Source organism: Phyllostomus discolor, chromosome 1, assembly GCF_004126475.2.
Source record: "Phyllostomus discolor isolate MPI-MPIP mPhyDis1 chromosome 1, mPhyDis1.pri.v3, whole genome shotgun sequence".
Lineage (NCBI taxonomy): Eukaryota > Metazoa > Chordata > Mammalia > Chiroptera > Phyllostomidae > Phyllostomus > Phyllostomus discolor.
Window position 1 is genome coordinate 23,734,023 of NC_040903.2, and position 18,213 is coordinate 23,752,235.

General features: G+C 36.8%; 1 protein-coding gene across 2 annotated transcripts in view; it reads left to right on the forward strand.

Annotated features, from left to right (window-relative positions):
• KLHL5 (kelch like family member 5) overlaps positions 1 to 18,213 on the forward strand; it is a 63,093-nt gene that overhangs the window by 8,192 nt on the left and 36,688 nt on the right. The window contains exon 2 of one of the 2 annotated variants that reach the window (XM_028507159.2): positions 6,691 to 7,142. The exons of the other annotated variant lie outside the window; for it this stretch is intronic. Coding sequence (XP_028362960.1) covers positions 6,760 to 7,142 — 383 coding nt within the window. The 5' untranslated portion in view covers positions 6,691 to 6,759. The remainder of the gene's footprint in view (positions 1 to 6,690; positions 7,143 to 18,213) is intronic. 2 annotated transcript variants of the gene reach the window in all.

Genomic DNA, 18,213 nt, shown 5'->3' on the forward strand with positions numbered 1-18,213 from the left:
CAGCCAAATACCTGCTGAGCACTATTTTGCTTTTTGCCTTTCTTTGTGAAAGTGAAAATCCTCTTATGATCTCCTTCAGCTAGCCAAAATAGGTTCTAATGTAAGTCTTTTATAAAAGTGAAAATGGCATGAAGTGAACTTTTAAAAAGTGGGGGATACCTGTACTGACTTTTTCATTTAATGAGCCAACTGTAGGTTTCATCTGACAAGTGGGCTTTTACTACACTCAGAGTTCCAACTTGACTGCAAATTTGTCTTTGATCTCGCCAGCTATCTTAGTATCCTATTCATGCACCTGTATATTTTCACCATGCTGTATTGTGATTTTAAAATTGAATATCAGTTCTGGTATTTTAAGGGCCTTCCTTGAAAGCCGTAGTCCATTCAGTAACCTTCATGGAGTTTCTAGTCTGTGGGAGAAGGCAGACATTAAGTAATTAAAATGAGATTATTGAGTTACTAAGGAAGTAGTTTGAGATGCTGTATGCTCATATAGCAAGGAGACACTGTGTACTTTAAAAATTACAGTAGCATTACCCCGCTTACTTTTTTCACCTTGATCTTATATAAGTATATATCACAGTTCTTTCAGGGTACACAAGGAAATAGAATCCCTGTATTAATGGCTTTTACCATGAAACTGTATTTCAATTTTCATTGTATATCAGAGTTTTTGACTGCTGATTTCTTAATCTACCATGTAGCTTACAAAGCAAAATCTCTTAGCTTGTTACAGATGAATGTAAATTCAACACTTATTTTAAATTTTTGTTTACTAATTAAATCAGAAATATTTCCCAATGATTTTTAACAAAGTGATTTAATATCAGATTTCAGAGTACATTCTAACTTTTTTTCATTATAAAGAAATTCCAATGCAATGTGTTTGTGGTACCTATTAGGAAGTAAATGCAAAGATTAAAAAAAAATAACCAATGTTAAGAATCCAGGATTCATTTATCCATGCTTTAGATTTCTGATTTCTTAAATAGATTGATTTTAACATTAAGCTAGGTAGGGTTCTATTTCTCTAGAACCTACCTGTTTCTCCATTTGGTTGCTAGAAACATAATTAAAAACAAATTTGTCTACAGCTGCACTCAGTACTCTTTGAAACTATGTCCTTCCTGCTTTCCTATTCATGCCAGTGTTACCATTCTCTTTCCAGTCACTCAGGTTTGGAATGCTGTCAACTTTGAGTCTTTTTGTTTGCCACAGACATTCCATAACATCTGTCCCTGTAACATCTTCTAACATCCATTCTACTGTCAGATCTTGTTGCCTCTAGCCAAGGTTAAAGTATACCTGTCACCTTGAAGAGTTTTCTAACTGGTTTCCCTGCTGGTGTTACCTTCCCTCACAAATCCATTCCCCACTCTTGCCAAGTTAATTTATTTTGCGCCATACCTCTAAATCCTCAAATCAAGAACCTCATCCTCTCTCAGATAAAAGACATACTTTCTCCTTGATAATTCCGTAAGGATATTATTTAAGACCCTCTTCTGCTAGATTTTCAGATCTTCCAAATCAACATCTGAGCCATAAATTAATTTATTTATTCTCTGAGTTCAATTCGGTAACTACTTGAATGGCATACACTATACAAGTTGTTAGGGATATAGTGGTCTCTAATCTGATGAATTTTACTGTCTATTTTCTCATCTTTGAGTTCTTTCTGTATAAAGCACAAACAGTTATTGAATTAACATAAATCCTGGATTTTTTCTTTGCATTTATAATGTTTGCTTTTTTATGAGTTTGGAGAAGAGGTACAGAATATCTGGCATATTTCTGGAATTAAAATTAAATCTCAAATCTCATCTTACCTGGGTAAATAAACTGATATTTTCTGCCATCATACATTTTTAAAATATTAGTGGAATTTAAATTTTAGGGGAATTATATTATTTTTCAAATTTTTAAAATGAGATAGTCTGATAAAAAGACTTAATTTGACAACTTTTTTAAAGTATCCCAGGATTACCAAACTTTAAAGGATTCTTCTAATGTGTTGTCATTCATTCTTGTTATAGTTGAGGGAAAACTTGAGTTGTGAAGTACTGCTGGGCTAGTACAGTGAAACTCTTGATGTGTTTATGTAACATATATGTTACATCCTTAAAACTATAGGAATAGATTCATTAAAATTAATTACTCATAAAACAAATACTGTTATCTTTAAAACTCTAGGTGAAGAGAGGTTTGTACAGTAATGGTCATCCATATCAACCATTTACTGAATGGCTGAGATTGACGTTGTTGAGTGAAGCCACACTGTTGAAGTGAGCTCATCTGCATCTCCTTAATGACATTTCAGTGTTGCTCTTGTAGTAGTGTCATCTTCTTTTTTAAGATTTTATTTATTTATTTTTAGAGAGAGGGGAAAGGAGGGAGAGAAGGAGAGAAGCATCAATGTGCGGTTGCCTCTGATGTGCCCCTTACTGGGGACATTGCCCACCCCCAGTCATGTGCCCTGACTGGGAATTGAACCAGTGACCCTTTGGTTTGAAGGTCAGCACTCAGTCCACTGCGCCATACCTACCAGGGTGGTAGTGTCATATTTTAAATTCACAAACTTACATCTACCGCTTCCATTAGATTCTTAAAGGTATAAAAACACCGTTCCAAAGCAGAATCAGCCATTCCATTATGTAAACCTATGGACTGAGGTTATCTGGCAATACTAGTGTTGGCTGCATGTGGAATAACTGGAATTCTCATGCAGCTGGTGGAAGTATAAACGGGTAAGAGCGATCAAAGGTGAACATATGCATACCTTATGATCCGGCAGTTTTGTTTCTGTTCGTGTGTACGTGTATACTGGAAAACATATACAAGAATCTGCATAGCATTACTTGCAGAAGTCCAAAACTAGAAACAACTCAAATGTCTATCAGCAATAGAATAGATTTTGCTGGTCATATATTTAGATAGTCGAATACTATATAGCCAAAAAAACCAACTATCAGCTGCTACAGACAACAACACAGATTAATTTCAAAACAGTGGTAAAAAATACATTTATATGAAGTTCAAAAGCAAGTAAAATTAATTGATGCAAAAGATGGTGGCTACCTTTTGAGGTAAAACATGACGAAGACCTTTTGAGTGCCTTTCTTAGCCTGGGCGCAGTTCATATTGTGAAAATTCATTGAGCTCTCCCATTGTGATTTGTACACTTTTCTGTTGAATGTTAAACTTCAATTTTAAAATGTTTTTAAAGGGGCAGGCACTAGTTGCTATCCATTTGGAAAATAGATTAGAAAAAATTATTGGCAAAACAAGTAGGTAGAGCTGATCTCTGTGATGTAGAAAGAGCTTCTAGACAGTGATAAGGGAAAGAAAGACAGCCGGAGAGGAAAAAAGTCTGAGAATGGAAATACACAGTTCAGAAAACTGAGAGTCAAAATGGCCAGAGGCCTGTGAAAACATGCTCAAGCCCAGTAGTCATCTGGAGTGAAAATAACTATAATACTTGTGTTGACTGTTGAGTCTAAGAAAATAGATTAGGAGAGTACATTCTCTCTAGTTTTGGAAATGTGAATTTTAGGAAAGTAAATTATGTATTTAAATATAAAATACATGTACCCTCAACCCAGCAATTTCATTCCCGGGAGTAGCTTCCATAGACATAAACGCCTCGCTTGTATTTTTATTCCAACATTATTTTAATAACATAACACAAAAACCTGAAATAAACTCAAATGCCCATTAGCAAGGAGATAGTTTAATAAATTATATTTTACAATTATGAAATACTATACACGTTAAAAAGATCATTATTCATTTATATATATACATATAATTGAGAAAAGCAAAATGCAAAAAAGATATATACAATATGTTGTCTCTTTCATAAACAATGACAAAACTCCCATCTATGTGTGTGTAAGTTGGTATGTGGTTTTACAAACATGAAGAAAGAAGTGAAAGACTTCCCACCGGCCTGTCAACATTGATCACCAGGGAGAATGAGTGGAAGAGGATCGACAAAATAAAGGTCTCGGTAAAAGAAAAAAAAGCATGCAGTAGAAGTTTACTGATACAAAAGTTTGGAAATACACACACACACACACACACACACACACACACACACATATAGACAGTGGCAGTTAAATGCTGCAACTTGGCCTTTTCAACCTGAGATCGGGGTTGAGATCCCTGTAAAATGAGGGCACCTGTCTTCATGGACAGTCTCCCAGCTGCATCTCTAGACTATCCAGAACAGCTACTGCCTTAAAGAGATCTGTGTTTAATGTATATCTTTATCTCTTGGTGGAAAGGGTCTTTGGGATCTCTTGGGAGTGGGGACATGGTTTAATACTTTAACATTCATATCTCCTTAAGTTTTTGGATTTCTTCTCTGCATTGTATTGAGAAATGTCTGGCATCTCAGTAGCCTTTAATGAAGTTCCACTCTTGAGTTCAGGCTTCAGCAGTCAATCAGGGTATTCTAGGTATTCTAGGTTTTGGAGCTAGTACATTGTAAGTAGAATCTCTGATAAATCTTCTTACACTGATAGATTGCATCCAATTAAAAATTACATAAAATTAAATTTATCAAAAGGCAGTCTTCATTTGTAGCATTCATTTAATTATCCTTTCCCATGCCAGAGTCTGTTTAAAACCTCTTTTAAAAAGATTTGTTTGTTATTCACTTTTCTGTTTCTTGTGGTGCCAGTACATGTATGTGCTTGGTAAATAGTTACTTGAATGAAGACAGTGATGACAAGATCATTATGGACTACTGCAGGGGCAGTTCTTTATTGTGTGGGCATATGCCATGCACTGCACGATGTTTACCATCTCTGGCCCCTGCCCACTCAATACCTATAGCACTCTTCAGTCATTCCCACAAACAGCACTCCATCCCAATTCCAGCACCCTTTTGGGGATGTGGCAGGGGGAGCTGTGTTGGTGCTATCCTTCTTGAGAACCACAGGGTTAGGGTAACCCAAGTCTTTCTAAGCGTGGTAGTGCCTATGCTAAACCTTGAAGGATGAGCAGGATGCTAAAACCACAGAAATTGGAACACAAACAGCATATAAAAGAGGGAGCAACATAGTGAAGACACTGTCTTGACAGATGAAATGGTTATGTCTGTGTTGGAAAATAAAGTTGGATAGTTAGAGTGAAGTTAGAAGGGTGTTGATAAGGAGTCTTGCAGAGGTGAGAGGAGAGGAAAGTGTCAGTTCACTGTCTAATGCATCTTGCACGCTACTGCCAAATTAATTTCCTACAGCACTGCCCTGTTCAACAGTCCACTTAATGTTGCCCACTAGTCTTTACATCTTTGCTGTGTGCTGAAGGCATTTTATCTCATTGTATTCATCCCATTTTATCTCTTACTACTTCTTAAAATTAATTAGATATGTCTGGCTGGCTGGTTAAAATAATATTTCCTTCTTTTTTTGTCACCGTGCTCACTGCATACTTTTTTAAAAAAATGTCTTTCCTCCTATATAAATTCTATCACCATTCTATCTATTCAACTTTTTCCTACTCTTGGAAGCCTTCTCTCTAATGGAACTGGCCCATACCATCCTGATCTCTCCTTCCTCTTTCTTATAGTATTTATTGTTTGTCCTACAGTATGTAGCATAAATCAGCTATGACTTTTCATGCCTCTCATTCTTCTTTCCCTGAATAATTTTTATTCTCCTAAAGAGGTGTATGACATTAAGATATATAGACGCATGCCTCATGATGTATTTTAAACCTCCAAAGCAGCTTTTTTTTTCTTGGTCAGTTGATAAAAGGCATTGCCTTTTGAATGAAATATTTGATATAGTATTAGATATTGAGCACCCTGAAAAATGTTTTTTATATTTAAGTTATCAAATGATCATAGAAGTTTGGATATTGTACTACATCGTAGTCCAGTCCTAATTTTAGAGCAATATTGGCCTCGTGTTGTTTAGTTGAAGAATAACCACTGCCGTATTTTGATCCTTTGTAGTTTTTAACTTTTTTCTTCTCCTTATTCTTTGCTCAAATGACATCTTACCCAGGATCCCACTGTATTAATTCAATGCATTCCTTTCCTGAGGTGAGAAGACAGGTGGGAAGCAACCAACGGGAGCTTCACCTTTGTTCTCTTCCTCCCTCCTCATCTCCAATTCAAAGAGCACTGCGTGCAAAATCACTGTAACTCATCTAATTAAAAAATGCTTATTTAAAAAAACATTGTGTTTTGTGATATCTCTTTTGGGAACTTAGTATAAAAATAGAAACACTTTAGTTTTACAGTGATTTTTAAGTACAAAGAAAAATGCTCTGGAACAAATGTCTTGTTTCAGCAATAAAAGAGTTAATATACTAAGCAGCAAAGACAGATACTGTGAGAGGATAGTGCTTTCTGTCTCTGTCATTTGTGGTTTAAGGAGAGGGGGTAGTGTTCTGCATCTGAAAGGACTTTAATGAATGCTGTCAGTGTTTGTGAGAGCTAATGGTCAGTATGGGAAAGGAGAGCAGGGGAAAGTGGTCTAGCTGCTTCAGGATAGGTGGGTGAGAGTTTGCTCTGATTGAACGGAATGTTCCACCGCGTTTCACCTTTATTCATTATCCTTTGTTCTTTATAATCTGATACAGCAGTGTAAAAGTGAATGCAGATATATATGTGAATGTGATTTATTTTCCTTTCAATCTGTTTATTGTGTACAGCAGGGCATATATACTTCTCTTGTCTAGGTTGGATGCACGCATCTCTGTGCAGTGCTTTTTGCCCGTTGCCTAGACGATCACTTGGTTTCTCTGAGGATGTCTGGTTCTCGTAAAGAGTTTGATGTGAAGCAGATTTTGAAAATCAGATGGAGGTGGTTTGGCCATCAAGCATCATCTCCTAATTCCGCAGTTGACAGCCAGCAGGGAGAATTTTGGAATCGAGGACAGACTGGAGCAAACGGTGGGAGAAAGTTTTTAGATCCATGTAGCCTGCAGTTGCCTTTGGCTTCAATTGGTTACCGAAGGTCCAGCCAACTGGATTTTCAGAGTTCACCTTCTTGGCCAATGGCATCCACCTCTGAAGTCCCTGCATTTGAGTTTACAGCAGAAGATTGTGGCGGTGCACACTGGCTGGATAGACCAGAAGTGGAGGATGGCACTAGTGAAGAAGAAAATGAATCTGATTCCAGTTCATGCAGGTTGATTATTTTCTTACTGTTAGAAATGGGGTGTGGGGATATATTCTCTATAATGTTTTAAAATAAGTTAATATTATTATTATCATTAATATTAATATTATATATATATACCTCTACATACATACACATGTATAATATTTTGGTATGCATATGTGGTAGTTTGGGGATTTAAAAATATTCTAATACTTAATTGTGTAAAATTATAAAGACAACAAATAGCATTCATTTTGAAATACCTTGTGTTCTATATATAGCTCTAGCTCTGTCTTGAAAAGAATATATAGTAACAGTTTTATGCATCGTTGCCTTGCAGTTTGCTTCATTCTTTTACCTTCCTTAACCATAGCAGAACTATCAAAGACATTTCTACAGTACAATTTCTATGACATTTTAGTTTGCAACAGATTATAGTATCATTTTAAAGTCTTAATGAAGATGAAAGATCTCACAAAGAGATAGCACTGTAGTTGTCAGTATTTTTTGTACACCATGTGGGTGTCAATCGTATTTCTCTATGGCTATTTCTCTTTGTCTTGTCTGTGTTGCAGCTCTCCGGACTACTACAGAGAATACAGTAACATGTCTCTTTCTAAGATGACAGCTGCTAATTCCTGGTACCCTCACCTCACTGAAAATTGTGCTGTTTAGGGAAATGAGGGACATTCCTTCAGGAGAGTTTGAGGGAGTGTGGAGGGGTTAGATGCGGTCAGCTGGTGAACAAGGGGCAAGAAGGAGGGGAAATGAGTTTGAGGGGAGAAAATAAAACACTGGAAATTTTATAATGATTTTATCCGTATTCATCCTGGGAACCTGACTTGATCTTTGAAGTGGATTTTCTTTTTCATGAGCAGCATACTACCGTAGTATATTGTGTAACAAGTTAGAGCGTGACAGTCATCTTTCTGATTCATCCACACTCAAATATTTCAAAATATTTAAAGGCTCAAATAGCTTGTCATTTGTGTAGTTTGATCATGGGTTCTTTCTCTTTTTAATATATGAGATGGAGACAAAATGAGTTCATATATTCAAATATGTCTTACTTGGGGATATTCGCCACCTTTTCTTCTAACCTTCAGAACATGGAATTATGAACTGTGGTGGTGGAATAATAACACATAAAGACCAGTCATCTATAATCATTTGTGTAATGGAGAGAAGGGAATATCTTTACATAGGTAACTAGTGTGTTTTATTTTTAAAAATTTAATTAGTTCATGACTTGGCATTATCTTGAGGGAATAGGAGAAACTAATTTAATATGGAGATAGATCAATTGAGTTAATGTGCTTCCATTGTTTTGGGTTTTTTTTTCTTTTTTCTTTCTTTTTTTGAGACTTGTTGCCATAGGAGAATAATGTATATAGAAAAGGTTCAGGGTTTATCATTTTTGTGGGAAACCAAAGGGTAATCATCTTTCTATTTGAAAATCAATGTAATATACACAGAATATTTTAACAAAATTAGACAAAATAAACCATTCATTTACCAGCATAAATTATAAAAATCTGAACATGTATCTACAACTTGGAGAGATTTTACACATGTGATTATAAAATTTGTATATATGAATAATCTTGGAAAGGTTATATACAAACATTGGTTACTGTAATTCCTTACAACAAACATAGTTTGCATACCTAATGATTACTGAAATTAAATTAATCTATTCTTTAGTAGTCATATTGAAATATCATCTTGTTGGGACATTCATTATAAAAGAAAAAGGTTGCCCTTTTTTTACTGAGGTGGCTATGTGCATACTTCAAGAATATAAAATTGGTATTTTTATTTATAGGAGACGTAAATATAAAAAATGATTTAAAAAATCTGAAATACAGTTGTTTTAAAAATTTTAGTCAAAATGATTGATAATGTAAATAATATAATGGGAGTTAACAGTTCACATCTACAGTAATCAAACTATTTCTAAGATACTATTTCAAAAATAAAATGTACTTAAATTGTCTCTGATTTTTAGATATAAAAGGGGAAATATGTCAAAGCAATTTAATTTGTCCAATGCTTTAAAATTTCTATCTTAACATCTTGCAAAAAACAAACATTCTAGATTTTAGAAATGTCTTTTGTGTGTAAACTTTTACTTCTCCATTTTTTCTAGATTAAAATCTTATATATCTAATTCTTACATCTCCCTTTAGTCCTCTGGCTCTGAGTCTTTGATTTTTGTCGTAAGAGTGGATACACTTATTTGCCCCCAGCTTTTTGATTAAGTGAGCAGTCTCTCTAGGTAGTTGCCCTTCTACTATAAACAAATCAGAAATGATCACTGTTAATGTCAAAAGACACTACACAGATATTCATCAAATCTTTGTACATAACTTGGGAATGATTCTTTTTTTTTTTGTTCATGTACAGTTGTCTCCATTTTCGCAAATATTAAATATGACAAATACTCGTTTTATGAGTACACTATAGATTGATATCTCAAAATGTTAAAGACAGTGGGGGAATACATATGACATATAGAGAATTTCTAATTTAGACAGTAATAATATTTATTATTTAGATATCAAAACTTAGAATGACATTTTCAGTTGTTGGAAAAAGGGAAGACCTCTGAGACTGAAGTTTTCACTGATTAGACAAAGGGAAGACTGCTGGGTGTTTTCACACACGCAGAACCCCAACACCTACAGTGGGTCAGGACAGTTCAAAGCCGGACTTAGGGGGCATCACGGGTTGTTGGTACGTTTGATCAGCTGTGTGCCAGCCAGGAGAAGCATCTGCCCGAGCCTCAGCCCGCTGGGAGTCCCTGCTGCCACAGATCTAAGTGATGTAAGAGTGTCTCCGCTCTCCACTTTGATCCCGGGTCTGTGGTTCAGCCACCTTTTCTCCGTGGGGGTCATCTAAGTCATCACTTTGGTATTAAAATACAAACTTCAGTTTTTTTACACCATGAGGAATTTTAGACCCTAAGTAACAAAGCTGTCACTCTTTCTGTGAACTTGAGGTTCCTAAGACCTTAATTCATGATGGATTCTTAGCAAGGTCAGCAAGGTCTACATGTGGCCCACCACGTGACCTTGACACAAGCACAGCTTACACTGCACTCGATGTGCCAGCTTTGAAATTATGTAATTTTTGACATTTTTAATTGGGATAAATTCATTTCAAATTTTGTTTATAAAGTTAGACTTTAATGCCAGACTGCTTTTTAATAAATATGCATAAAGTATTACTGTACTTTAGAAATATTCAGAAATAATAATATAATACAGTGATACGGTTAATGCTGACTGGGTGCTTACTCTCTGTGAGGCACTGTTCTAAGCACTGTAGTATATTAACTCACTTGGTCTTCACAACTAATCTCTGAGTTAGATTACTGGGTTGGGCAAAACTAGGTTTATAATCGTTAGTATGGAAAATGATACAGTAATTGCTAAATAATGACACAAAGATATACTCTGTGTTTTAGGGACTCACAACTGTACACCTACTTTTGCCCACTCTGCATTCTAATTTTATAGACAAGGCCAGTAAGGCACAGAAAGGTTAACTCGCTCAAAGTTAGTAAAATAAAACTGCATTTAAACAAATAAATTATATGTATCTATTTATTATCCTCACCTGAGATGTGCTTATTGATTTTAGAGAGAGAAGAAGGGAGAGAGAGAGAGAAGCAGAAACACCGATGTGAGAGAGAACATCGGTCAGTTGCCTCTCGTAGGCGCCCGACAGGGGAGCAAACACGCAACCTAGGATGTGCCCTGACGAGGGACCAAATCCGCAGCCTTTTCGCCTGTGGGATGACACTTCAGCCAAGTTATAATAAATTTTATATTTTTAGAACAGTTTTATATTTATAGGAAAACTGTAAAGATAGTATAGGGTGACTTCCTATGTACCCAAACCCAGGTTCCCCTATTATTCTTATCCTATCAGTATGGTGCATCTGTTACTATTAATGAATTAATATTGATACCTTGTTGCTAACTAAAGTCCACACTTTATTCAGATTTCCTTAATTCCTACCTAATGTCTTTGTTCTGTTGCAAGATCCTATCTTGGATGCCACGTGACATTTAGTCATCGTGTCTTCTTAGCCTCCTCTGGGCTGTGACAGTTTCTCAGACTTCCCTCATGTTTTGATTGCTTTGGCACTTTTGGGAATACTGGTCAGATGTTTTCTAGAATGTCTTATTCAGTTGGGATTTGTCTGATGTGTTTCTCATAGTTGGACTGGGGGGGTGAGTTTTGGGGAGGAAGACGAAAGAAGTAAAGTGGCATTGTGATCGCATCATGTCAAGGACGCGTTCTACCAACCAGACTTACCACTGTTGATACTGACCTTGATCACTTGGAAATTGCTGCATTTTGTACCCAAACAATTAACATGTAGATTTCATGCTTACATACCAGTAGGCAGTTCTCTGTGACTATTCATTGAGTCACCTTGTTCAACCTGGATTAACATAATAGTTAATGACTGGTTCTGACCAATGTCAGCTTCTCTCTCCAGTTAATTTTCTTAGCCTGGTTCTCAAAAATGGCAAGCCTGGCTGGTTTACAGGCGTATTATTTTGACACAGCCTCGAATCTTTATCTACTGTCAGCAGACCTGTCTTATTGGTTGCTTGCTAGTCTGTGTTTCAACTACAGAGATCCTTGAAATATTGATCGGATGATTTACTATTCTTTGACTCAGCCTGAAGGCATTTAGGTCCTCCTCTGCAGGCATGGGGTTATCTTCATAATACCAGCTTTTGTCCAGAGCTCTCTCCTTTTTCTGGACCCTCTTTGTGTTGTCTCTACATCTCCTTGTTTAAACCAGTCTGGTTTTGCTTTGAAATTAAAATTTCCTGCATTTCCACATGAAACATTTTGTTTCCAAAGATGGCAAAGATTGAACTACAATGCACTTGTGTCTGGGATGGACGAATGGCATCATCTTCCCTTAAACATACATACCCAGTCATAGTATGGGTTCCCTGAACATGGCACACGGGCTATGGAACCTCTCCCCAGAAGCACTCTGTGTGCGTGCAGGTGCATGCATGCATGTGTGTGTGTTACATATTTTGTGTACAGTTCAAGCACTTCATGAACCCTGATACCTATCTGAATGCTCTGTCAGTCAGCATTCATAGTGTTAAGCAACTGAAATTGACTAACTGATTTAAACAGAGTAAGGATTTATTATTTATACCGAATAAGAATATATTAGCTCTGCTTCACAAGTTCACTCAGAAACCCAGATTTCTTCCATATTGTCTCCCCAATCCTGCAAAGTGTTTCCCTTCCTTCATGGTCAAAGCGTACTCAGCTCCCCCGCTACATTCCAGCTTATGGAAAAAACCAAAGAAAGAAAAGGAAGACATTAGGCAAGTAACACAAGTTGCATATATCAATTCTGCTCACGTTCCATTGCTGAGAACCCAGTCACATGACCACAGCTAGTTGCAAGAGAAGTTCAGAAGTGTGGTTTCCACGTGTGTAAGTAGGTGTGTCCAGCTAAGTGTGTCCAGCTAAAACGCATTACTGTGGTGCAAGTGAAGAGTGGTTTGGGTTACGGTCAACAGAGTTGATTGTAAGAGGTGAAGTGCAAGTGCAAGAGGTGAAGACAGCTGAATAGAACTCACAAGAATTCTTTGCATCTAATTTTTCAATTAGATGTTTCCCATTTTACATCCTATTTTTATCAGAGACACTGGAAAATAGAAATAGGCAAAAATGAAAAAATACAAATCACTAATTACCCTGCCATAACAATTTGGAGAAGTGTCCTTCCAGTGTATTTTCTATACGTACATAATACAAAGCATGTTTTTAGAATAAAAATCTCAGTCTTATTGTTCATACTGTTTTGCAACCTGCTTTCTTTGCCCTATTATAAATATTAAAATTAGGACTCTGGTCACAAAAGACAGAAGCCCAACTCAAACTGATTTAAGCACAAGCTAGAAGTTTTTGGCTCACATAAGTAAATAAAAAGTCCAGTAATGGAGCCTAGCTTTAGACATGGCTAGACCCAGGTCCTCCAACAGCACCAGAGATCTGTACTTCTCTCTCTCTAGATTAGGTTTTCCCCTGTGATGGCATTTTCTCACATGGGAGCAAAAAAAAAAAAAAAAAAACCACTAGCAGCTTCAAGTTTTCTGTTTATCAGCTCAGCAACCTCAATGTAAGGAGAGTGACTTTTTAAAGAATGACAACAAACATCTTGAAATTGGTTCTGATCGCCAGGAGATGTGTTACTCTTACTGGTCAGGCCTCAGTTCCTTGCTCACCTCTGCACTGGGGAAGATTCAACTGTGCCCAAGCCTCGTGGACTGAGGCAGGAAATGGACAGTTTCCCAAAAGGCAGAGATGGGTCCGTTACCATAGGAGTTCTGGATAGGCATGAAAAATCGATCTCCACTAAAACAGCTTTCTGTGTCATTAGATAATTCTCTTTAAAGAGGTAATTCTCTTTTTAAATGGTTGCATCATACTCCCATGCACAGATACAATTTTTGTTTCTTTAACCAATGTTCTGTTTTTCTTTTTGGAATTTAAGTGGTTTTTAGTATTTTCCTGTCAGTAACCACCTGTGATGAACCCTCTCTGTAGTTATATCTCTATACAAACAGATGATTCTTTCTTTGGATAAAGTTCCAAGGGGATGCACATTTTTAGGGTTTTTAATTTGTATTCTCGAAGTCATATCAGGAATATCACTGCTATTTTAATTCTCACCAGTATTGTATGAGAGTGTCCACTGGCCCTTCCCCTTCACCCTGGTTATTATTAAGAACATTTGATTCTTGCCCTGGCTGGCATAGCTCAGTGGATTGAGTACGGGCTGCGAACCAGGCATCACAGGTTCGATTCCCAGTCAGGGCACATGCCTGGGTTGCAGGCCATGGCCCCCAGCAACCGCACATTGATGTTTCTCTCTCTCTCTCTCTCTCTCTCTCTCTCTCCCCCCTCTTCCCTCTCTAAAAAATAAATAAATAAAATATTTTTTAAAAAAAGAACATTTGATTCTTATAAACAACATTTCATTCTCTTCACCACAGATTCTGGACACAGGACCAGGGGAGGGAAAAAAGCCTATTAAATTCCAAAATCAGAAAATATTTGTCTTGAGAAGGAAAAAGTTGATGGTAGTATTTTTCTTTGCATCTTGTCCTTTCTCTTTTTATAGAAATCACAGAGAAATATATTTTCAATGCTTCATAAATGGCCTGTCCCCAGATGTTTGTATTGTGGGTTAGGATGTCTGCTGAGTTTACTACTTTAATTAGGAAGGCCATTTTAACTAGAAAGTATGAACCTTAATTATAAAAATTGATAACACTGAAATCATTTTTTAAATAGACAACCAACCAGCCCTGGCTAGGTATCTCAGTTGGTTGGAGTGTTGTCCCAGTTTACCAAGGTTGTGGGTTCGATCCCCAGTCAGGGCACATGTAAGAATCAACCTTTTCATTGGTCATAAAAAGCACAATTCTACTAACAGTAGCTTACTTATTTTGTGCTAGGGCTGTGCATTCATCATTTCACTTAATAATCCTCCAGTGAGGTATCCTTTGAAAGAAAGTACTATGTATTACTTATTCCTGTTCTGCTATTGAAAAAGGTAAGGCTTAAAGGAATAAAAGTTCCTCAGAGTGATACCCAGTGACAGGGAATCTGAATCCGCACTCTGCAGTGGAGCTTTCTGCATCGATAGAAATGTTCCATCTCTGCACCGTCCAGGCTGGCAGCCAACAGCCCCGTGAGGCTGTTGGGCATTCGAAACGTGACTAGTCCAACTAAAGAACTGAATTTTTTCTTTTAGTTAATTTTAGTTCAATTAAAATAGCCTCACAGGGCTAGCAGCTAATGTATTAACACAGTTCTAGAACCTTCCTAAAATGCTCTTAATTACTACATCATACTTGTCCAATTCAACCCAGTCCAAAGCACATAAGAAGAAGAAACAGGAAGTGTTACCACAGTAAATTCCACAGAGCTCGAGTATCAGAGCAGTTTGACCTCTGTCCCACGGAGACCTAAACAACTCTCGCTCTCTTATGCCCAGCTTAGGAGCAGTCACAGAGCAGCAGACTTTTGTCTGAGGTCCTTAATTCTAATGTCTTTTTTTCTGTTCAGTTATCCTCATTCATAGTGTACCATTATTTGCCCTTCGTGCCCTTGCCCCACTGATGCCTGTGGGTAAAGTTAAGCAAGAATTTCCATTCCTTTGTGAGTGGTCGGTCGGCCAGTACTCTGAATGCCTCCTCATTCTGGCTTTGTGAGCAGCTGCTCATGTGTCCTTGGTCATCTTGGCCCACTCGGGGCCTCAGATTTTTTCATCTGCAAAATAAGGGAGTTGAATTAGATGATTGCATGGGTGCCTTCTAGATCACGGGTGTCAAACTCATTTTCACCAGGGGCCACATCAGCCTTGTGGTTGCCTTCAAAGGGCCAAATGTAATTTTAGGACTGTATAAATGTAACTACTCCTTAATAATTAAGTGAGAGTTCAGTTCTACCACTGGGTAGAAACAAGGTGCTAGGCTGGACAAAACAAGGTAGAGAGCCAGATTCAGCCCACGGGCCTTGTGTTTGCCACCTGTGCTCTAGACGTAAAAATTCTCTGTGTAACTGTCTAAGTGCCTAAGGTCCTACAGTTGTACATATGTGCACTAAATTATTTCTTAGTAAATTTTCACGTTGTTAAAGTATATATGCAAGGCCCCCAATTTTTTAATAACAAACCAAGAAATGCTAGAAAGCTGTGCGGCTCTTAAATCTATCAGGTACCCAGACCTGTACCTTCCTCTTTCATGCTCCTTTCGTGAACAAACGGCTTTACTTTTTCATAGGATACAAATCAGAAGGCTACACTTCTTTGGTCCTTCATTTGGAGGAGTGATAGTGATTGCTGTATCCAGAAATCTCAGTGAATTAATTGTCACATTGAAATAATATGTTTATTTAACATGTGAAGGCAGTTGAAACCTTGAAAGCAAATAACAAAATTTGAAACATTTTAGATTCATGAATTGTTGTTTTGTTAATGTGTTATATACATAAGTGATTTGATGTTTTACCTCTCTGTTCATTTTGAAAATAACAAATATTCCATTAAGTTCTAGTAGTTCATTTGAAATGCTTTGTTCAAAGAAATTCACTTTACACACATTTGAAGTAAAGTATCTATTGTGTTAATCAGTGTTTTGAACGTGTAAGCTCCTCGCATGCTGATGTGTGTGATGTGTCTTTTACCTAATGTGCACATCAGTGGTCTTTAGCCTGTGACATTGGGATCACCTTTAGGGCTTTTAAAAAATATGATGTTCAGGTCTCACCTTAGGTAGGCCTAGTAAATCAGTTTTTCAAGAATGAGGCTCTGAACACAGATGCTGAAACACTCCCTAGTTATCCTGATTCATGCCGGAGGCTAAAGAACCAATACCCTGAGTATTCTTGATGAGAAAAGGGATGGCCTGTGTATTAATTGGGCTTATGCTAACACCAAAGCTGGTCTGTAAAAACTCAGTGAGGATAGTATTATAAAAATGCTGTTGCTTTTTTAGAACTTAACATTGATTAGCATTTATGTTTGATGATGGCACTTCACTCAAAAAATATTCAACTAATTCATTTTCTAGTTATTACTGCGAATTTAATGTAAAGTATAAGAAATGTGATGCAAAATATAGAAACCTGGGAAAGAAGTACCATACTTGATTTATTTACTTCACTTTGCCTTGTCCTTGAAAGAGTTTGTAGCTTATGAGAATTAGATGTTCTAATTTTCTCTAATCCTTAGATTATTAATACTCTTACAATCATTTGTCAGTATTTTGACAATATAAAACTTTGTGTTATTAGAAAAGTATTTTAAATCTTCAAATTGTTATTCATCCAAGCCACCATTATTATTTTTTTGCATATGTTTTCTGCTAGATTTTAAAGTGGTTTCTAATCCTCATTTTTATATATAAGCAACATATAGTCATACATTACTCAACACATGTTTATGTTAATGATCTTAAATGTAAAGTTAAGCACATTATACTGGACTTTCCAAGTCATTACGTTAGTAATACTCGTAGTATGCAATGAATCCTTCCTAGATCATATATATTGTGCTTCTATTATCATTATTGACAGTTATTCTCCAAGAACATTTTTTAAGGCCTGCTTTTGTTTGGCACTGAAAATGCAGTGCACTGTGAGCAGTTAGGTAGAGATATGCATTTGTCAAGGCACCACTAACTTCCAAAACTGATGAATCTCAGTGCTCTGTGAGAGTTCTCGTGAGTACAGTTGGTGTGAGTGCGCTTATTTGAGTGGCCTTCCATGTGTGTATTTTACCTCTTCCTTCATCTGAGTCCTCATTCCTCTCCATTCAACTCAGGAATACAGAAAGAAAGAATGGAAAAGGCATACCTGCTCTTAGCCACTGTAGCCATGAGATGATGTAGTGCATTCCACCGTAAGACCGCACCTCTTGGCAAGAAACGCTGGGAAATAGTCTAGCTGTATTCCCGGGAGGAAAAGGAAAAGCTGTTTTGGTGAACACACAGCAGTCTCTACAACAGCCCTAGTTCTGCTGTGAATGACTCTGACTCCTGACAAGCTGTTAGTCTCCTTGGCTTCAGTTCCCTTTACTTTAAAAGTAAAAGATCCAATGACTTCTTTTTGTAAGGTTATTAGATGTTTACATTAAGAAAATTCTCTTAAGATGGAGTGAGGCTTGACCGAATGAAGCGTTTGTCAGAATCATGATATTCTTAAAAGTGAATCTGGTGAGAAATGAGAACTAAGTTATGGCACAGTTGGTAGTTTTATAGTTCGTTGCATAGCCAACAGATGTTGATTACTCAATTCAAGTGATCTTGGAGAAAAGGTCTTAGAGGGCAGGGGGAAGGTAGTGAGTTTATGATTTCATTCTTAATCCTAATCTTTTTAATTTTTTACTATCAGTAAATCATATAAAGACAGAACTCATGCTTTTCAAGTTATAATTTGTCCATTTCAAATAATTTTTCGATTAGGCCATCAAAGACCTTTAACCTATAAGTTATAGTTTATCTGGGTTTTTGAAGACTGACCAGAGAATGAAATG